Source organism: Lepidochelys kempii, chromosome 19 (genome assembly GCF_965140265.1).
Source record: "Lepidochelys kempii isolate rLepKem1 chromosome 19, rLepKem1.hap2, whole genome shotgun sequence".
Lineage (NCBI taxonomy): Eukaryota > Metazoa > Chordata > Testudines > Cheloniidae > Lepidochelys > Lepidochelys kempii.
The window spans coordinates 12029574-12050086 of NC_133274.1; the positions used below are offsets into that span (position 1 = coordinate 12029574).

The 20513-nt window shown below is 53.3% G+C and overlaps 1 protein-coding gene across 5 annotated transcripts in view; it reads right to left on the bottom strand.

The window, feature by feature from the left end:
- Positions 1-15134, bottom strand: part of LOC140900418 (mitochondrial peptide methionine sulfoxide reductase-like) — a 43376-nt gene extending 28242 nt beyond the window's left edge. For 2 of the 5 annotated variants that reach the window (XM_073317671.1, XM_073317672.1), the window contains exon 1: positions 4079-4342. In XM_073317671.1, coding sequence (XP_073173772.1) covers positions 4079-4319 — 241 coding nt within the window. In that variant the 5' untranslated portion in view covers positions 4320-4342. Of the gene's footprint in view, positions 1-3188; positions 3421-4078; positions 4343-10443; positions 10466-14982 lie in introns of those variants that run through there. The other 3 variants (XM_073317673.1, XM_073317675.1, XM_073317674.1) reach the window with 3 other exon arrangements.
- Positions 15135-20513: the final 5379 nt, after the last annotated feature.

Genomic DNA, 20513 nt, shown 5'->3' on the forward strand with positions numbered 1-20513 from the left:
TCCTGTCACCCCAGCTCTGCCGGTGCCCCTCAAGCCCAACCCACAGCTCCCCATCACCATGCTAGTCCAGGCCCAGGCTCCTCACACAGGCAGCTCTGCAGCGATCTCTTTCCCCAGGCCTTCCCACTTTCCCAGCAGCGCGTCTCCACAGAGGTTTCAGAGTAGCAGCCATGTTAGTCTGTATTTGCAAAACGAAAAGGAGGACTTGTGGCACCTTAGAGACTAACCAATTTATTTGAGCATAAGCTTTCGTGAGCTACAGCTCACTTCATCTCTAGCTCACGAAAGCTTATGCTCAAATAAATTGGTTAGTCTTTAAGGTGCCACAAGTCCTCCTTTTCTTTCTCCATAGAGGGTTTTCAGAGCTGCTCTAATTCCATAGGAATGATCTGGGGGCAGTTCTCTGGCCTGTGTTATATGGGGAGGTCAGATGAGATGATCACAGTGGTCTCTTCTGGCCCTGGAAGCTATGAATAGCACACTGCCATTCTCGCAGCATGGATGCCCCTGAGTGGGTGACGCGGCAAAACACTGAGCACTGTCAAAGCAGTTTCACTTGTGTCCTAGTGATCAGACGCCAGGTCTGCAGAGGCTATCGACTGGCGAGCATGAAGTCCAACAGGGCTTGCTGGGTGGAGTCTCCTTCCCCCCACTCCAGGCAAAGGATCAGCCACTGAGCTGCTGCGGTCACAAGGCAGAGCATCCTTCTCCTAGACCTAGGTTTTCTTTTTCTCTGGCAGTGTCGCTCACAGGGAGCCACAAGCAATTGCCTGCTCCACATCCAAACCCACGGAAGGCATCGCGCCTTCATTAAGAGACGGCCCGTCTCCCGCCAGAGACGTGTGCCTCTTGGAGCCAGATCTTCAGGCAGCAGCATGCATGGTACGGGCACGGTCCCTGCCAGCCCACCTGAGGTTAGAGCCGCGTGGGGACCAGCTGAAGTGAGACTCTTTCGAGGAATGGAAGAAAGGGATCTCCACCGGGAACAGGGAGCCTGGCCTGGTGCCTGCCTTGGTTTGGTCACTACAGTCAACACCAGCCCTGCCTCAATCCCACTCAGTCCAGAGCAACTTGCCCAGTCCTTGTCTCCCTGATCCCACTCTGCTTACAACCTCCTCCCTGACCCCGCTCCAATACACCTCCACCTTCTGCTCCAAGGCAACAGACTTCTCCCACCCCATCAGGGCTTAACACCATGCCTAGGTCAGGGCAACACAAGAGGCATTTTGACCTCCCCACTCAATGACATGGGCTTTCCTCATCCCGCCCCACCGTCCCTGCTTTGTCTCGGCGGTGGATAAGGTCTAGGAAGCAGACAGACAGTCTTATTGATCTGCAAAGTGCCTGCCACTCTGCTGGCACAATACGTAGGGAAAGATTGGAGCCTGGGGACTGCTAGCTTTATACCAGCAGAGGATCTGCCTCCCAAGTCCTACAGAGAGCTGGTGTACACAAGAGGGCAGACCGTGAAAACTAGCAGGTGAAGAGATGTTCAATACACAGCCAAGCAATCAGCGATCCGTCAACTGCAGGCAGGTGAAGATGGATGAATGGAATCCTGCCACACCAGTGAAAAGGGCATGCATGTTAGCATGGCACAGGAGGGCCATATTTCTGGAGATGATGTGTCCAGACCTCCCTATATGAAAGGGGCCCCTTTTACTATGCGAGTCCATGTTTGATTTCAGAGGGATAATATGTAAGACGCAGGTTACTCATGTAGCATTCACACAGCATGTAGTTTGTCCTACATGGGCCCATGGTAGGGACAAACTAGATGGGGAAACTGAGGTACAGAGCATTTCAGACCAACACTTTCAAAGGTGTCCCACTAGTTTTGGGTGCCTGCCATAAGATAAATGGGCCGGATTTTTCATCATGTGCTGAACAGCTGTTACAGCTGATGGAAGCAGCATGTGCTCAGAAATCAGGCCCAAGCGTTCTCATGTTGGGCACCCAAAATTATGAGACCCTTTTGGATAGAAAGTGGCTTAAGCGACTTGCCCCCGATCAGACAGTGAGTCAGTGTCAGAGCTGGGAGCACAACCCGGAGATCCCTGCCTCCCGATGCAGCGCGTTCCCCTCAGGACCGGCCTTCCTTCCTTCCATCCAGTAAAGGGCTGGAAGAAAAGACCTTTGCCTTAAATGGCTCCTCCTCGCCAGAGCTCATCGTTCTCAGATTCACACACCCACACGCAGAGCTCTCAGCAACCTAGCAGCTATGCAAGCAATTCTGCGTGACGGGGAGACTGCTGCCAGCATTCACTTAGCACCAGATCCCGGCTTATACTGTATCCGCCTCAGTCTCACACGCTCTCCCAACAGACCTTCCGCCAGAACCTGCGAGCCGAGTGGGGCGGTCTAGGGACCCCCCCCCCACTAGGGAATCATCACTAAGGGAGGCCTGCTGCCCACCCCCCTCCCGTCAGCTCCCCGCTTCTGTGCGGTGGCGCGGCAGGGTCATAAGAGCCAGCTCCAGCACACAGTCCCACCCCAAGGGAATAACCCAATCACAGCCCCATCCCTCCCGGGGCCGTGCTCACCAGCTCGCTCTGCAGCCCCCAAGAGCGACCCCAAACGGCCAGCTGGGTGCAGCAGTGAGAGAGGAATGGCTCGGTGGGCCATACAGGGCCATCTCTACATGGAGGGGGCCTTACAGAAGGCCGGCAGGCTCAGAGGCTGAGCTCTCAATTGACCTGAAAGATCCCCGACGCCGACCGCTCCAAGATGGGTTTATCAGATTCTTCCATCCTGTCCCTGCTAATCATGGAGCCTCCTCCTGCCCTCCCACACCCCGCAAGGCTCATCTGATGAGCCCAGTGTCTGCATATTCCCCCACCTGTCCAGTCAGGTGGAACAATGACTCTCCATGGTCCTCATCCCAACCTTAGCAGACATAACGCTTCCCAGCTCTAGCCCCGGCCTCCCACGCCATGCCCCCCACCACAGCAACACTGCCAGGACACAGCCAGGGCGGCTCCTAGACCTCGGAGCCCAGTCGATCCCAGGGCAAGGGCCACGCCGGCAACTCCAGGGGCCTTAAGATCAGGCCGAGTGATCACCACCCATTGCACGAGGGAGCATCCCTCCATATGTAAGGAAGATCCTGACTTCACGCAACCCAGCCCCTTACAAGGAGGCCCAAGCCCCGTTCCCCACCCCGAGCCCCAGCTCCCCCAATCACATACCCGGACTGGAGCCATTTTATTCTGCTTCCAAAACACATAGCTGCATCGGAGGTGGGGATCTCGTCCTGATTTTCCTAGCTGCCCTTGGCTACCTGCTAAGGACTCCAAAGGTTTAGTAGCCAAATGTGAATAGACTGGAGAGAGTTGGGGGCCGGGGAAGGGAATAGACACAAAAGCCCAGAGTTGGGCTCGGGTCTGCAAGACGTTTCGCTGGCAGCGCAGCCGGGCAGCTTGGCAGCTCGCAGACGATTCCTTCCCTGGCTCTCTCCCCTCTTCCGAGGAGGACAGGCAGGCTACATAATTTCCTTGGCCCGGATTCAATTCAATCAGCACAGGAGCGGGCTGCACTCCCCAAACACCACTCCCCAAACACCACTCCCGGCTCCGCGGAAAAAAAAAATCACACACAGCCATTGACGGCTACCAACAAGATGTGGGAAGGCGAGATTTGTTTGTATCATCTTCCAAAAAAGAAAAAAAAAAAGCAAAGGCTTTGAGCCCCCCCCCCACACATCCTACCCTCGACCTCTCCTCCCATTGTATTCCCCCACTCCCTGCACACCGCACCATCAGCCCCGAGCCACCCCAGCCTTCCCTGGCATTGCTGCCAAGCAGCCTTGGCAGCCCTCCAGCCTGTGCCAGCTTTATTCTCTCTCCCTCTGTCTCACGCCTTCCTTGCCAACCTCCATCCCAACTCCTAGTGTCTCTCTGTCCCACAACCCCCCCTTCCCCCCTCCCCCGTCTGTTTCCCCTGCTTTGCAGATCCAGGGAGTGAGCCAACAAAGTAGGAAGAATCAAAAATTCACAGCAACTAGTTTACTTTAAAAAAAAAAAAAAAAGAGAGAGAGAGAGAGAGAGAGAGAGAGAAAGAAAAGCAGCAGTTTACCAACCTCTCAGCGCGGGCCTCCCCCTACCGCGCGGGCCGGTGCCAGTCTGACCCCTCCGAGATGCCCGCCTTGTGCCCACCGCCTCCGGAGAGCTTCCGAATGTTGGGAAGGGGGCAAAGAGAGGGGGTGGGGCAGGAAGAAAGAAGGCGACAGAAGACCAGGCAAGGAGGAGGCTGACAGGAGCTGGAGATCTCGCATCTGAACGGTGCCAGGCTCTTCCCCCCTCCTGCCATCGTGAGAACATCCGCGGGCAGCAAAAGCAGCCACTCTTTTATATGGCACCAGCCTGCTGAGGTGCAGAGCATCATGGGACAGGGAGAGGGGGAAAAAAAGAGGGGGTGGGGGGAGAGGGAAAGCGAGAGAGAGAGACAGAGAAGGAATGAAAAATGACATGCAAGTTTCACCTCTGAGGAAGGCCACTTGGTGACTTCTGAGAACAGGGCTCAGACTCACCCATGGGATTTAAAGAGAGGAGAAGCCAAGGTGTTGCCGGCCTTTCCTGGGTGAAAGGAGACCAAGGCAGGAGCCCGTGCTCACCACAAGACACCAGAGCTCACTTCCCAGCAGCCCCGTCCTGCCGCAGCCCCACTCGCCTCCCAATTTGGAACTGGTGTTGACAGATTCCGCGGTCTCCCATGAAGACGACTACAGAGATGGAAGCCATAGGTCCCAGACACCGAACCCTTCACTTTCCCTGCAGAGCATCAAGCCACGCAGCTCTGAACGACTGTAGCCTGCTCCACAGGCAGGAACAAAAGGCCCCATTTTACACACACACACCTTGAGGGGAAGGTACAAACTTTTTGGAAGAGGAAAACAGCAGCCAGTCTAACTCACCTGCGATTCATCTTAGGAGGGACACTGTTTGTGAAAGCATCTGTACTGCTATCTAGTTACTATCCTGCTGGCCTTATTAACAGCATTGTCTGTTATTAAATAAAAAAGGATTGTAGCCAAAAACCCAAACAAACAGGGCCTGCTTTTCCAGCTCTGCCATCTGCTTGTATTTCAGGGAGTTTAGAACTAGCCTGGTCAGTTTTACCCTGGTGGCTACTTAGTTTCACTTGCCCCAGCCCAAGGCAGTTCTAGAAGCCCATTTTCCCCCAAAAGTGAAAAGCCATGAAAGCTTTTGCATTCATTGCGGGGCTGCAAGTTCAGGGCTAATACTTTGGCCTTGCAGAACTTGGCAGAGTCCTTTCATCCCCAGCCTTCCTGTATTCTCACCTGTTGGCCACGTTATCCAGCCCCTTTTACCTTCCCATCTCTCACCAGCTTTTGGTTGCAGTGTTGACAACTCTCATGATTTTATCACGAGTCTTTGCAACACATTTGGTGTTTCTTCTTAAACCCACAGCTCCTGCAGTCCTGGGATGATGTGAGACTCTCTGCTCTCGCTAAAAAAGTGGTTTCTAGCCCTCATAGGTGTGGAGAAAAGATTAAAACTATGACACAAACCAACACTCCAGTGCCGGAATGCAAATAAAGAGACCTCCTCCATTTATTAGGTTTTTAATATTGACGATTTTTAAAGCCTAGTTCGTGATTCTGGAGGGGTCTGGTGCATCGTTCTTCAATGCTTTGAGTTGGTAATGCTGCGACTGTGTGCAAGATGGGGTTGGCAGAGGACGGGAGTGAAGACTTGAAAAGCCAACTGACGAAAAAGGGGCAGAAATGGACATTTACGTGGATTACGAATAATGATCGCTCTGGATATTTTTATGAGGATAAAATTTGGGGAAGGGATATTAAACCTCAGGGCTCTCCAATTACTAGGGATTAGGATAAGACCTAATGTAGGGGGTAGATTGTCCCATACCTGCCTGTTGTGGGTTGCTTATACCTTCTTCCGAGGCACCTGGTGCTGGCCACCATTGCAGACAGGACCCTGGGCTAGGCAGACCTCAGCTTTGACCCAGCCTGGCCGTTCCTATGTTCCTGGAAACGCACGGGGTTGCAGGACAGCGACAAACAGCCTGAGTTGGGGGAAGGGGGAAAAGCAACCCCCCATTGCCAGGGATACAGTAATCAGGGCACAGAGCATCACTGGAACATTCCCCGGCAACCAGTCCAGAGCCCACATGAGACAAGAGGCAGATCCAGATCATGGCAGATCCAGCCTCGGAGAGACACGGCCAGAAGCGTAACACTGTCACTGCCCCTTCTGGCCAGCAAAGGTGGGGTCAGGGCACCAGCCTGAAGGGCGCCCGCAGCGCCGGAGGCCCCTCAGCCAGGCACCGCCACGCCCACCCTCATCTACCTTCTCCCTGGCTGAGGAGATTCCCCTATTCCTGCTGCCTGGTGTGCCAGGGAGTGGCCTTGGCCTGGTGGTTCTCTGACATGGGCGAACATCTGCGAGGCAGAGGGGCTCTGTTCCAACGTGAGTCCCACGCGAAGCCCCTCCAACCTTGCACCAGCGTCGGAGCAGGAGCCAGCCCCAGGGAGGGGGTGGGGGGCCACCGACCGCATTTCCCCTTGGGATCACAAGGGGAAATGCGAACAGAGGTCTCCAGGGATGGAAGGCCAGCGCCCAGCCCGCCCCTCCCTCCACACCCCCAGCTCCATTCACGGGAGTGTGATCGAGGGGCGAGCCAGCTGTTCTGGGTCAGTCCCCAGCCGCGAGGCACTGAATGGGCCTGCCAGCCCACCACTGGGATGTGATTAGCCACTGGGGCAGCAGGCCACAAGGACCATCCCACACCGAACAGGGAACCCGCTGCAAAGGACTCCGGGCCGCTCTCGGGTCTCATCACTCATGGAAGAGAGCAGCAGGGTGGAGACACTTCCTGGGTTTGCCTTATCCTGCCCTCACCCTCCATTCACTTCCAGCCCACGGCAGCAGCCATAACTCATCTGACTGGAGGGTCGGGTCGGCTCAACTCCCCTCCCCCCACCCAGACACCTGGCCCACAGCTCTCTGCTGAGAGGCCATCCCTTCCTCACCCCCATTCCCCACTCGCATCATCAGTTCCCGGCCAGAAGCATCAACTAGGAGGCTCCAGAGCCTAACAGGTCCCCTGCGCTGGGAGGTACAGATCATTTACTCTCCTACATAAGTTGAGCCCTTCCCAAATCCCAACGGTACCTATTATCCTATTACAGTAGTCCCAGCAAGAGAAACCAAGGTTCCTTTATGTTAGGTGCTGGCCATACACACTAGAGTTAATCTGACTCCCCGTGGGGTGCCCTACTCTGATGGCAGGCACAGGGGGATCAGTCTGCTCCCCTTTCTTCTGATTTAACAAAAGAGGGGAAGAGTAGAAAGAGCATCACGCGGAAGAGGGTGATGGTGGGGGACTCGCTGCAGGGACCAGTTTATACGGGGATTGGAGAAACTGCTGATGGCTCCCTCGAAGAGGGAGCCAGGCTGGTGCTAGCCCAGCCCCTACCCTGCTGCCCTCTCCTCATTTGCCAGGGAGAGGGGAGGGGACTGGGTAAGGACCCCACCCCAGAACCAGTGGCTCCAGCCGGGTAGAGTTCCTCCCACTCCAGGGAGCAGGGCTGCAGATGCCACAACGTTCCCCCAGCCACTGCCACAGACCGAGGGCAAAGCTTGGGCGAGGATCTACCAGCTGCCATCTCTGGTACTATACCACTGTCTGCCCCATGTTAGCCCCTGCTGCCAGCTTGGAGAAGTAAACCCTCTTAATACCCCACTAGAGACCACACAGGAAGAGGTCGACTCAAAACCTGCTGCTTAGCTTCATGACATACCTGCCTGACCCTGCCCAGTCCGGGCATGCCCAGGTGGGGCCTTTTGCGTCTACACACAGCTGGGTGGGAAGGGCTTTGACACATGCCAGGCTGGGGCTCCTAGCTGGGGATCTTCAGCATAGTTAAGTCATTATCTGCATTTTACTGGTGGGGAAACTGAGGCACCAAGGCGGGGGATGTGACTTGCCCAAGGTCATCCAGCAGGCCAGTGGCAGAGCTGGGATCAGAACCCACGTCTCCTGAGACCCAATCCAGTGCTCCTTTCACCAGGCCACATTTCCCCTCTAATTATAACGTATGTATTATTAATAAGCTCACCAGCGACCTAAGATCACATTATACACAAGCCAGGTTAAGCCTTGCCTACCTCCTGGGATGTGGGGGAGGAAGTTCACAGTCAGCATTTGCAGATGGGCAAACTCCTCGGGCAAAGAAAGCAACAGGGCAACATAGCCAAAGCCTCCCAGCAAAACAGTCCGTCTTGACCAGGATTGGAGGGAGGCTGTCAACGGGACATGTTAGCGAGTACCCTGCATCTTAATGCCTAGCGTAGCAGCCCTGATGTGAAGCTTCACCTTGACCAGCTCCGCACGCATCAGCGTCGATGCTGGTTCCCTGTTTGCCAGCACGGGCCAATGCCCCTTTGTGCCCTAGTCGTGCCAGGCCCTGACACCAGTTCCTACGGGTTTCTTTCCTTGTGCCCCCTGCCTGTCTGCACCTGCCATCTCATCTCACGCATATATCATTAAGCTCTTCTGGTTCTGCATTTGTGCGGCCCTAGTACAACAGGTTCCTGGTCCAGGACTGGAGCTGCGAGGCACATGGGTGAGACATCTAATAAACAGCGTGCAGCGCCCAGCACACTGAGGCCCGGGTCCATGACTGGCCTTTCTAACGCTACTGCAATACAAACGGATAGTAATAATCTGAATAGCCTACTGGGGTAGGAGGCCAAGCACCCTCACACCTGGGACGGAGACACAGTCCCAGGGCATGCCGCCAACATCTCAAGTGAAGAAATCAAAGCCGCCTCGCTTGCAAGGGGACAGAGATCACCCGGGGCCTGGGAGACGCGCCCGGACACGTGGGGGAAGGGCACAGTTTTAGAACCGCCCCGTGACGCTTTAGGAATGGCCTCTGGGCATCGTTAACCTGCAACCCCCCACCCTGCCCCTCGGGGGCGCGGCCAAGCTCCAGTGTCCTATTGTCCCCCACGTGTAGCACCCATTTCATGCACCGAACGGAGCCAGATGCCACATCGGCACAGGGGCCCGTTCCCCCAGAAAACCACAACAATAGGGCTCCACGGGCACTGGTGGGCAGCACCCCCTGGTGGCTCTCTCGTACACCCTCCCCCCCTTGTGCTCCCACCATCCCTCAGCCTGGCAGAGCCCATCGGCTGGGCTTGCCAAGTCTCCTGAATGGTCTTGTTCCACAGACACTTGGGGAGCACTGGGGAGGAGATGGTGGAGGGGGCAGGGAGGAAGGCTTCTGGGCATCCCTCTCATCCTTTCATTCCTCTGCTGTATCCTAGCAACACCATCTGTTGCCATGGCAAGCACAGCCCACCCTCCTCTCCTCCCATCAGCGTGATGGGAGCCCTGTTGGCGGCGGGGCCTCATTCCGCAGCACAGCCCTCGGCACAAGCCTAGAATACAAACAGGGGGTGACTGAGCGCGAAGGGGTGGGGGTAGGGGGAGGACACAGGAAGCAGCCTCTGTTGCATGGACGCTCAGGGTGAGCTAACAGTACAAGGCACATCGGACAGGCCCCACTGCGCAGGGGGGCTTCAGTGGGACACACACCCCAGGGATCAGAGCAGCCGGGAGCATCCTGCCGGTTCCTTCCCCCCAGATATGCTGTCTTGACAATCCACTGCGGAGCCGGTCACTGGGTTCCCAGACCCCCAGAGCCTTTGGGAGGGTACAAACGTGGGGGAGAGCCCCCTCTCCCTAACCTACTAGGGAGGGGATTGCATATAGGGCCAAAGAACCACTTCTGGCCATGGCCTTGCTTTCTCCGACCCCCGCCCCGCTCTGCCCCAGCCATGCCTCCCCATGGGGCTGACTGGCTCTGCTCCCGCCCCACGCAGCCAGCACTTGTCCCCCACAGGTCTCCCCCATGGATAAGCCACAGGGCACTTGTGGGTGGGAATTCAGGATCCTTCCCTCACAGTGAGGGAGGGGGAAAGCGGATGGCCCGGTGGGGCTGCTAACGGGACAGGGAGCTGGTCAGATGGATTGTGGTGCTGGCCCCAGACAGATCACCAGCTGTGGACAGAGTCCAAGGCAGAGAAGTCCCTGGCACAGGAGGAATGTAAGGCTGCCGTAAGAGGGCCTGCACTCGTGGGGGGAGAGTGGAGCAGGGCATATCTGTAGCACTTCAGGCTGCAGAGCTGTCCTCAGGGAAGCTACTGGAAGTCAAAGGACGCCCCGGGATGCTCTCACTCCCACCAGGGTCCCACCACACCCCCCTGCACAGGCAGCAGCTGGGCACACAGCCACCTTTGCCCTCCCCTCCCGCTGGGCTCCCCCATACCACACCCGGCTCCCAACCCCCAGCTCATTAGCAGCCCAGGGCGGTTACCAGCCAATGGGGCTGATATGTGAAATGAGTTTCAGTGGGTCTCAGCCAGGGCCCAGCAGCCAACCACTCACCACGCAGAACCCTCTTCCCTCATGGGGCACCCCCGGGAAGGCGCCAGGGAAACAACCAGATTCAGCGCTGCTCTCTCTTCTCCAGCTCTGGCCAGGGGCCCAGCGGCACAAGAATGAACACTGGCACTGGCCACATGGGACCCTGGCCCATGTCACCCAGATCAGCCTTTGCTAATTACACTAGCAAAGGCTGATCTGTAATTTCCTGGGGGCGATAGCCAGCGTTGGGGCTTTTCCTCTCCAATCAGGCCTTTCATTGTTAGATTCCTGGCTGCCCTGGGCCCTGGCAGGTCTGATGCAGGGAAGGCTGCAGGCAATGGAACAGGTGCAAGGGTAGACTCCTAGCTACGGCCCTGCCCTGGAGAGGAGGGCTGTTCTGGGGGGCACCCGAGTGCCAGAAGCATTGGTTTTCCAAGCAGATCCTAGCGCTAGAAAAGGGAGCTTTTCGCTCTGGGACGAAGCCAGAGCCGAGTGACTCAGCAAGGCCTGGACTCCTGGCCTGCCTGCCAGCTTTCTTGCCTAGCCTACGAGAAAGCCGGGAAAGGGCAATAAAAGGAGAGTGGGGGCAGCGTTCATCCTACCAGGCACACGATATGAACAAGACTCATCGCTCTCCCGTTGTTGTCAAAAGCCTCAGCAGGGCCCTGTGGCTCGCCCGCTCCGGCCCAGGGATGAGGAGCTCACACTGCGTCTTTCCCCTACGGCTCTGGTATAGAAACAGCCCCAGGCATCCCCTCCCGCCCCCATCACCGTGGTGGCAGCAGTCTGACTGCACACAGCAATTTAGGATGGGAAGTGAAGAATGGCGCAGCCAAGCCACACGAGGACAGGAGGGCGTTTTGAGAGCCAGGATGCCAAGCCAGCCCACTGACAGTAAGTGCTCACGAATCTCCCCGGCAATGTATATGGAAGGTGGGCACTGGACTGGCAGTCAGGAGATCTGGGTTTAACTCCCAGCTCTGCCAGTCTCATTGTGTGACTGCGGGCAAGTCACTGAATCGTGCTGGGTCAATTCCCCCTTTCTTCCTCCCACCCTTTGTCTGCCTTGTCTATTTCAACTGTCGTCTCTTTGCGGGGCAGAGACGCTCTCTCAATCTGTATGTACAGTACCTAGCGCAACGGGGCCCACCTCAGCTGGGACCTCTAGCTGCTACTGGCACACACTGAACTGATCCTGCCAGGATCACAGGGCCACCCCAAGGCTTCTGTGGGGGAGGCGTCAGTGAGATGACTCTATCGAGTCCACGCCAAATGCAACCGCCTCATTTTACGTAAGCCAGGCACGTTTCAAATCTTGCCGTCTCTCCCTGCCCCAGCCGCTAAATCAGAGCCCCACTGCTTGATCCTTTCAGCCCTAGGATCTGTTTGAGTTCCCAGTGTACATCAGGAGAAAAATGGCTAGCAGCTGGGTCATGGGGCGCCGGAGTGAATGAAGGAATCAGAGGAGCATTAGGGGTTGTGAGGCCCTGAGCCAGAGCAATTGGGGGCCTCTGCCCCACTCCTTCTGCCTGCAGTCATGTCGTTGTCTCCCGGGTTCCTGCCAGGGCTTGCCCTGCCCCACCTGGTGCGCCCCTGTCCCTGGCAGGAGCGCCAGGTGGGCAGAATGGGGCAAGCCCCCAAACCCTGACCCCACTCCCCGGCAGGAGCGCCGAGTAGGTCGGTGTGCGGGGCCACCCATTTTTCCAGGAGCCCCACAATTGGCCAGGGCCCCTAGACACGGGCCCTGTTGGCCCAGTGGCTAATCCGCCACTGGAAGGTAACTGGGAACCCCTTCCCCCTGACAATTCTTTGCATGGCAATCTTATGGGCCAGCAGCTCACAAAGCCCAGTCCCTTGGGGCATTTCTTAAAGGGGCCCTGCAGAGAAAGTTACATGGTCTTGTGCACCTGTTTTGCTTATGTTGGAAGCAGTCAGAATTGTTCTTTTAAAAAACGGGGATTTTTTTTCTTTCCTGCTTGCTTTCTACCCTAGAAATATCAGGAATGGCAAATCGGGTCTTCTCTGGAGGACTCATTTAATGGCATAGAGCTGGAATTGGTGAGCTCTCGCTGAAAAGATAGGGATGATGAATTTCTCACACTTTTTCTAAGGCATTGGAGTTAAACAAAATATTTTTACAAGAATCAAAAGAAAAGCCTCACATCCCTTCTCTTGCATGACACACCAGATGTCCAGTCATCCACAGAGTCTTCCAGGAGTAGATAAGACCTGAATTTTTAGTGTTTAAAAAAACCACCCACAAAAAACAAAACAAAACCTCCTCTGCAGACCTTCTTTGTACATCATCAGGAGAAAAGCGGGGGGGGGGGGAGCAGGAGTGTGCGTGGCCAGACTGTCTGAGCTGGCATACAACTGATCCAGAGTTAGGTCACAACAGGAATATTGATGATTACCGTACAACCCTCCTGCAGTGGAGACTCCCCCATGCAGGGTTACATGCTGGATTGCAGGCTCCTTGGGGGCAGGGATCATCTTTTTCTTCTGTTTGTACAACGCTACTCACGTAGCTGACTGCACTCACAGTTCAATAATTAAAATGTTCATGAGACCAAATAACCAGCGTAGCCAATTTACCGCCGACTAACCAGCACGATACAGAAAAGGGGACATGCAGCATGTTCCGGAAGCAATTCTGACCTTGCAGCATGTTCACCTCACACAGTAGGTTTGCTTTGAAGATCCACTCTTTATAACCAGGTTGCTTACAAGATAAAAGCACTTTATGCTGCCCCCATGATCCAACCCACAGGTTCCTACCAATTCCTTCTCTCTTGTTTACCACACTCCAAAGCAGCTGGGTGCAGAGGTACTTCCCAGCCAGGGCAAGGACACACCATTCATGCCTCTTGTCTTTTGACACGTTTCCTATTTCTAATGCCAAAGCTGACTTCAGCTTTGCAAAGTGTAGTGGGATACCTGACGTGGGTGAACAGAATTGTGGGACGAGCACATGACATGCAGTCAACAACTTCCCAACATCTACATATGTACACAGCTGGGTGGCCAAACTTACTGACCCACCGAGTCGCATATGACAACCTTCAGAAGTTTGAGAGCCGGGGCACACCTACCGGGAGTCGGGCCTTCAGCCCCTCAGGATATGCCTACTGGGGCTCGGGGTTTCAGTCCTGCTCCTGCTGAAGCCCTGACAGGCACGTCTTGTGGGGCTAAAGCCCTGAGACTCCCACATCCCTACTGGGCAGAAGCCCCTACCCCACCACCCTGCTGCAAGGCAGAGGTCCCAAGCTCCCTCCCACAGCGGGAGCCACAGTTAGGCCACCCCTACATTACAGGAATACCAATAATAAACCATCATCATAAAAAAAGGGAGGGACACCTAAAGGGCGTCTACACAGCAAAAAACCCAAACCAACCCCAAACTATGGCAGTGATTCTCCGAGCCGGAATCAACTGACCCAGAGCTAAAAGCTGCAGCGTAGCACCTGGGCTCCAAGACCCTCTCCCGTCACTGGGTTTGTGAGGCCAGGCTCCAGCCTGAGCCCAAATGCCAACCCTACTATTTTTGGCCCAGCTGCAGGAGCCTGAGTCAGTTGAGCTGGGCTCTGAGGCTCCCGTGTGTTTGCCTTGGGTTTCACTGTTTAAGGCTACCCCTAAACAGTGAAGGGACCCAGCGCAAGGCTAGGCCTGGAATCTGGTCTGTGCGGGCAGAGACTGCAAAGCCAGTGGGCTCTGCCTGAGTTCAGGGGTCCAATACAACAGGGCCCTAGTTATTTTCAAGTCACCTTTAAACCAGACCAGAGAATAGGAGACACAGTGCTAAGACACTGTCTGGGCCATATCTTTGGAAGTGGAAGGGGCTCTGAAACCCCACCTCTTAGCAGGAGAGCAGGGATATCTCCCCCCAACCCCAACAAACATTACCAGGCCTATCAGCTGAGGCCCTGCAACTCGGTGCACCCATTTGCTTACAAAGATGAAACGTGTTGCACAAAGTCATACCTAACCCCCTCCCCTCCTGGAGCCCACTCCTCAAAGACAAAGGGAAGTCTGGAGCTGCCTGTAAGTATAAATATGTGCACTCAAGCACCACAACCCTGCAATCAATGGACGAGGGACTGTGTGTGTGTGTGTGTTGGGGGGGCACTTGTTGGGGAAGGGCAGTGTATCTTTAAAAGAACATCACAAGCACCCCCCCACACACACACCTCCTTCCACACAGGACTGGGCTGAGTGAATAAGTCTGGAGGGAGGGGGGCATGGAAGGAAGCCCCTGCTCCCCAAGATCCACTTCCCAGCCATAGAGTGTGAACTTGAGACAACAAGGCCCTTAACACATAGCCACACCCACCAGCCATGCCTTGGCCTTTACACTCCCCTCGCACCCCCCAGCCTGCCTCCCTGAGCCCACATCCGCCCCTGGGCCCCCAGGTCACAGCTTGCACCTCCTTATTACCCCCTGGAGGAGCCAGCCTTGCAAGACAGGAGGAGGAGAATTTCCTTTCCCTCTCCCTGCTCCCATATACAACTGGCCCCCAATACTGACACCCCTCCCCTCACAGCAGCCCACGTGGAAGGTACCTGACACGGTGAGTCTCTGCGCTCTGCCTGGAAGCGCTTCCTCCCGGCTGGGGAGCGCGGTTTTGCCCGGCATGGCTGCAGCCAGGCAAAGCTGCGCGCAGGTGACCGGGCTGCCCCTTGTCCAGCCTCCGCGTGCAACTAACTAGCCAGCAACTTCCTAACCCGGTGGGCGTGGCCAGGGGAGGAGCTAGCACCGGGGGGCGGGGTTAGGGGGCCCCATGGAAAACTCTGAGGAAGGAGCGTGGATTTGCACAACGAATCTAGCTGATGCACTGTGTTTTCTCCCCCTAAGGTGTGTCACTGGGGGAGATGCAACGCAACCGAGGATCTCTGCTGCTTAAGATTTGCAGAAATTAGCGGGGGGGGGGGGAGTGGGGGAGGAAGGGAAGCTCATGAAGTCCATACAAAGATCCTAGGGGGCCCATGCAGCATAGGGCCCCAATCCTGGCCCTGGATCCAGGTGGGTGGATCCTTGGGGTTGGGCATGGATCTGATGGCAGGATCAGAGTCTAGGGGTGCAGGGTATCACCCTGACTTGGGGCGATTTGTTGAGTCATCCCTAGAACTGGGTCAGAAGCAGAGACTTTCATGATATAGAAAAATGCTCCTGAATTGAGACAAAAAGTAAAAATCCTGGGAAATCTTCACCAACGGAAAATCTGAAGAAATACATTGGTTTCGGTCAATCAAAATGTTTTGTTTTGATCCTTTTGAAATGTTTCGATGTTGACCAATTTTTTTAAATTTTTACTGTAATTCACTTTGATTTTGAACTGAAAAGTCGCTTCAAAGTGAACAAGTAGGCGTTTTTTCATTTAGAAACAAAACCTTTCAGCAATGTCAAAACTTTTTTATTTCCCCCCCAAAATGCCAAGAATAAAACCCTTCACCGAACCCCACTCTTTCCTGCAAACAGTTTTGGTTTTGATGCATCGGCATTTTCAGATGAAAAAACCTGATCAGCTCTGGTCACACCCCCTCCTTCAGAAGGGTGAGGAATTTCCAGGCCCATGAGGCTATGGGCTCAGATGAGATTTTCAAAAATGACTAGTAATATTTGCAGCCTCATGGTTTGGATGGCTAACTTGAGACACCTTAGGGGGGCCTGATTTTCAGAGGTGGATGTCCAGTGTTGTTTGACAATCCCTTTCAAGAGTCTCAAGTTGCGCCCCCCCCCCCCCCCCCATCACAGGTCACTTATGAGCATCTCAGTCTGAAGAGCCTTAGATTCAAATATATTCTGTTTTTCATTGAGCTTGTGACTGGGGTGGGGAGCCAGCTGTGGTCACTCAATTAGGGTGAATTGCAAAGAATGGGGTAGACAATCCCCCAAAAGCTGGTGGATATTCCAATACTTAGATTTACCCAGACAGCATCAAACAGCTTCTTTATTACCTTACCGGTTTCTCAGAAGTCCAAACAACACAGTTCCCTTAAAGTGATCCAGCATCAGGCCTCCATCCAGATACCTGAGTCAAATTTGATGATTTCTGAAAATCTCATTTCATCATAGAAAAGAAATCCCAAAGGATCAGACACATTACCTCCCAGGTTATTGAATATTCCAGACCTTACCCAAATATATGCTACAGACAATTCTTATTAACTACACTAATATTTATTAAAAAACAAAAGAGAATATGGTTACAAAATCAATATACGTACAGACATGAGTTTAATTCATTGAGGTTCAGATTCATAGCAGAGATGGTGAGCTTTGTAGTTGCAAAGAGTTCTTTCAGAAATAGTTGATAGGTTATAGTCCAATGTCCAAATATCATATTCAGGGCATACCAGCATAACTGGGACCTCAGTCTTGCGACTCAAACTTCCCCTGATGAAGCCTAAGCAGATCTGAGATGACAGAATCAGGATCCAAGGATCTTTTATACAATTTCATGTCTTTTGACGAGTTGGCGTTCAAAAGGTTATTAGCATGACTTTGAAGGAGGTCCATGACTGGTACTTAGCTATAGAATTAACATAAGGCAATTTGCTTGTTCCTCCACCATTCACAGATTATTTGCTGTACATTTCAAAGAGAGATGAATCCTGAGATATCATGCGTTTACAATTCATTTAAATGATAGGATGTTCTTTTGACCTCTGAATTATCAGAATAGAGCATAGACAGGGACTGTTGATTACATTGTTGACCCTACTCATACACATGTAAATACACAAAAACACAAACATTCTCTCCCCGCATGTCTTTTGAGGGTTGTTTATTTTGCAGGATGTTTAACCCTTTCTAGCCATGCGTCACAGAGCTATGCTTTTCAATTTCAAGCACACTGCTGGAGGTATTACTAAGAATGATCGTGTGATGATGGCTGCCCTGTTGGCCAACTCACTGGGGACCTCCAAAGCTAAAAGCATGAACTAAAGAGCCAAAGCTGTGTAGCTAGGGACTGAAAAAAATCTCATATCCTCTGAGGATGGGCCCAGAGGGGGTCTCATATCACACGCTCACCAGAGAGTTACAATAGCGCCTATGCAGAGCGTCATGTGTTCGTGGGAGGGTAATGAGCATTATGTAATTATTCCTCACAGTGCAGACAGGCAGGATCACCGTTCCCATTTCACAGATGGTGCAACTGAGGCACAGAGAAAGAAGGTGATCTGCCTGAGCTCCCACAGCTAGTCAGTGTCCAAGCCAGGATGGGAACTCAGCCAGCATTTTTGCCTCTTGACCAAAAATCTGTGACATCTTCCTGACATCTGTATGCTATAGCACCGTATCAGGGTATTTACTCATATATTCTGCATGCAGTTTAGCACTTTCTTGGGGGCGGGATGTAGTAATGTTAGATTGTATAGGAAGGCATGACATAAACCTGCTTCCTGTTATTTGTATGCATGCTCAGAGAATGGTTGATTGGTATAAATCCACACGCTGGTCCTAACCCAGGAGAAGGGCTTATGGCTCAAATGTCCTCTTTTAAATGAGCCTGTCTGCTCTGGCAGCCTACTGAAGTAATCATAAGCCTGTGTTGGTGACATAATCATCTCCATGGCAACCAACAGTGATGTCACCAGCAGAGGATTATGATGTGAGGTGGAGGAAGAAGCAGCAGAAGGAGCTGCAGCTAGACTCTGAAGGAACAAAGAGCCTGCTTGACATGCCCATATCCCTGCTGGGAAGGTGGAGGGAAGGGAAGGTGCCAAAGATAGACACAGTGCTTAGCACTTTCAAAAGCAGTTTACTAGCGAGCTGGTCTAACTAATGAAACCTGCTCTAGCAACTGAACAGAGAAGCGGTGTTACCTAATGGTTAGAGCAAGGAGCCAGGACTCCTGTGTTCTGTCCCCCTCCTCTTCCTCTGTCTTTCTGCTTGGCATTGGGCAAGTCACTTCTCGTTGGGCCTCAGCTCCTCCCACGTAAAATGGGGACAACATACCCACGTCCAGTGATCTATGGGTAGATTAGAACTAATCTAGATTCTTTGCAAGGGATTAGATCAGCTACCTACCTCCCCGGGTAGTGTGAGTTTAATTCATGTTTGTGAAGGACTTTGGGTCCTCTGCATGGATGACACTTAAAATTAATAATTTCCCCTCATTAAGCATCAGCTTCTCTTTAAAATCAGCCTCTGGCATGTCAGACTAAACGTGGCCTTAATTTAATTCCTAGCCCATGTATCAAATACCAGATGAGGTCCAGTCAAAATAAACAGAGATCTGTTCGTGTTTTGGTGGAAAAGAAACTGCTCTGTTTTAACACCCATTCCCAACAGGCGAGATACCAGGGACTTCTGGAGCTACAAAAAAACAACAATTGGTGGATCCTGGCAGAATTTCAGTGCACCGGGCTTATCCCAAAATAATTTACTCTAATGATGCTGTATTTAGCCAAGTAATGGTTAGGATTCTGTGTCTTGCACCTTTAAACCACTAAGAACTCTCTCTGCTGGCTGCAGAGTCCGACAGCAGTGTTGCATTCATTTCAGAGCAGTTACAGAAGCCCACACTGTGCTTTCTCATTCATGGAGACTTTACATTCGTTCTTTCTTGTGCTGTTGTTCTTTTAATCTAAGTAAAAGCCATTAAGACTGAAAGCATCTGTTTGCTCTAATGCAAACCTACAAGGATTATTCCTAGATCCTTGATTCTTTAGAAGCAGATAAATAAAATAAAATAAAAATAAAAATACATTTGGTGCCACTGAGGTTTTTTTAATGTAAATTTTGCAGCTCAAATTTCCCCCCTACATCAAATGATTTAAATGTGTAATTTCCCTAAAAAACAATACCCTCTCAAACACTGGCAACTCATTCCCAGTGGGTCTGGCTGGCTCAGATGCACCAATCTAGCCCAGAAAAGTAGTGAGCAAAAATCACACCCATCTGATGCCTGGTTGGTGACTGATGTGAAACAAGTTGGGTGGGTCTCAGTTGAGTTTTTGCTAGCCAGGTGTCCACACCACAAAGTGACAATGGTTCTAAGGGCTTGATCCTGTAGGATGCTGCGCACCTGTAGTCCCCAGTGGGGCCTGCTTTGACCTGAGAACCAGGCCTGGCCCGAAGTGCCGCTTTCATGCCTACGGGATCTCAGCACCTTGTGTGATCAAGTCCTAACTGGCATCCCTTGGTGGCTGCTTCAGGACCTCGTGCCAGGGACTGGCTGCCCCCTGGGGGCTGAGCTTGGAAATGCTCTGTCCAGGACCCATTGTGGGGAAGCAGCAGCATCTCACCGACCCCGTGACCAGTCAGGAGCAGGATTCTGGGGGGAGGCAGGGGTATTCTGGGAAGGATTTAGTGCTTTATCCCATAGGGGGAAGGTTTGATTCCCACCTAGGCCTCCCACCAGTGATCACTATCAGGAGGGCACCAGCAGCTGTTCAGCTTCACTCTCCAGCAAGCAAAAACATAGAGCCTGGAGACTCAGTAACCATCCCCGGGCACTTTTCAATCATCAACGAGGCCATGATCTGAAGGGGTAGGGCTGAGTTCCCCAATGCTCTTACCCAGCAGCTCAGCCAGACAGAGGTTACCCTTGGACTTTAGTGTCAGCAGTTTTGTTTCCTTCTCCGGATTTCGTAACCCATTAATTCCCAGTCCGGTTCAAACTCCCTCTCAGCCTCTAGTCCTTGTCCCTCCCTCTTGGCCTCCTGCCCTGTTGCCTCCCCAGTCCGGCTTTGCTGTTGGCTTCCTTATCTTACCATTCAAGCCCTACAGAGCTCCCCCTCTGCCCCCACAACCATGCACGACTTATTTTCTACTAGCCATCACTGGTACCAAGAACAATTTTAATCTAATGCCAGCTCCCCCCACAACCGTATCCTGGCAATGCCAGCTAGCGCTCCAGCAGCGTGAGCTTCCTCCCAGCGGTGCCCTCGTGTGGCACACTTCCTCCCAGCAGTGCCATGCCAGTGACTGACCTAAGCAATGCAAGCTTTGCCACAGCAGTGCCCTATGGTGGGGAACTTCCTCCCAGCAGTGCCCTGATGGGGGAGCTTCCTCCCAGCATGACTGTGCTCATGCCATCCCTGCCTCACTTTCCCCGCCCGTGTTTCAACTCCAGGGCACAGTG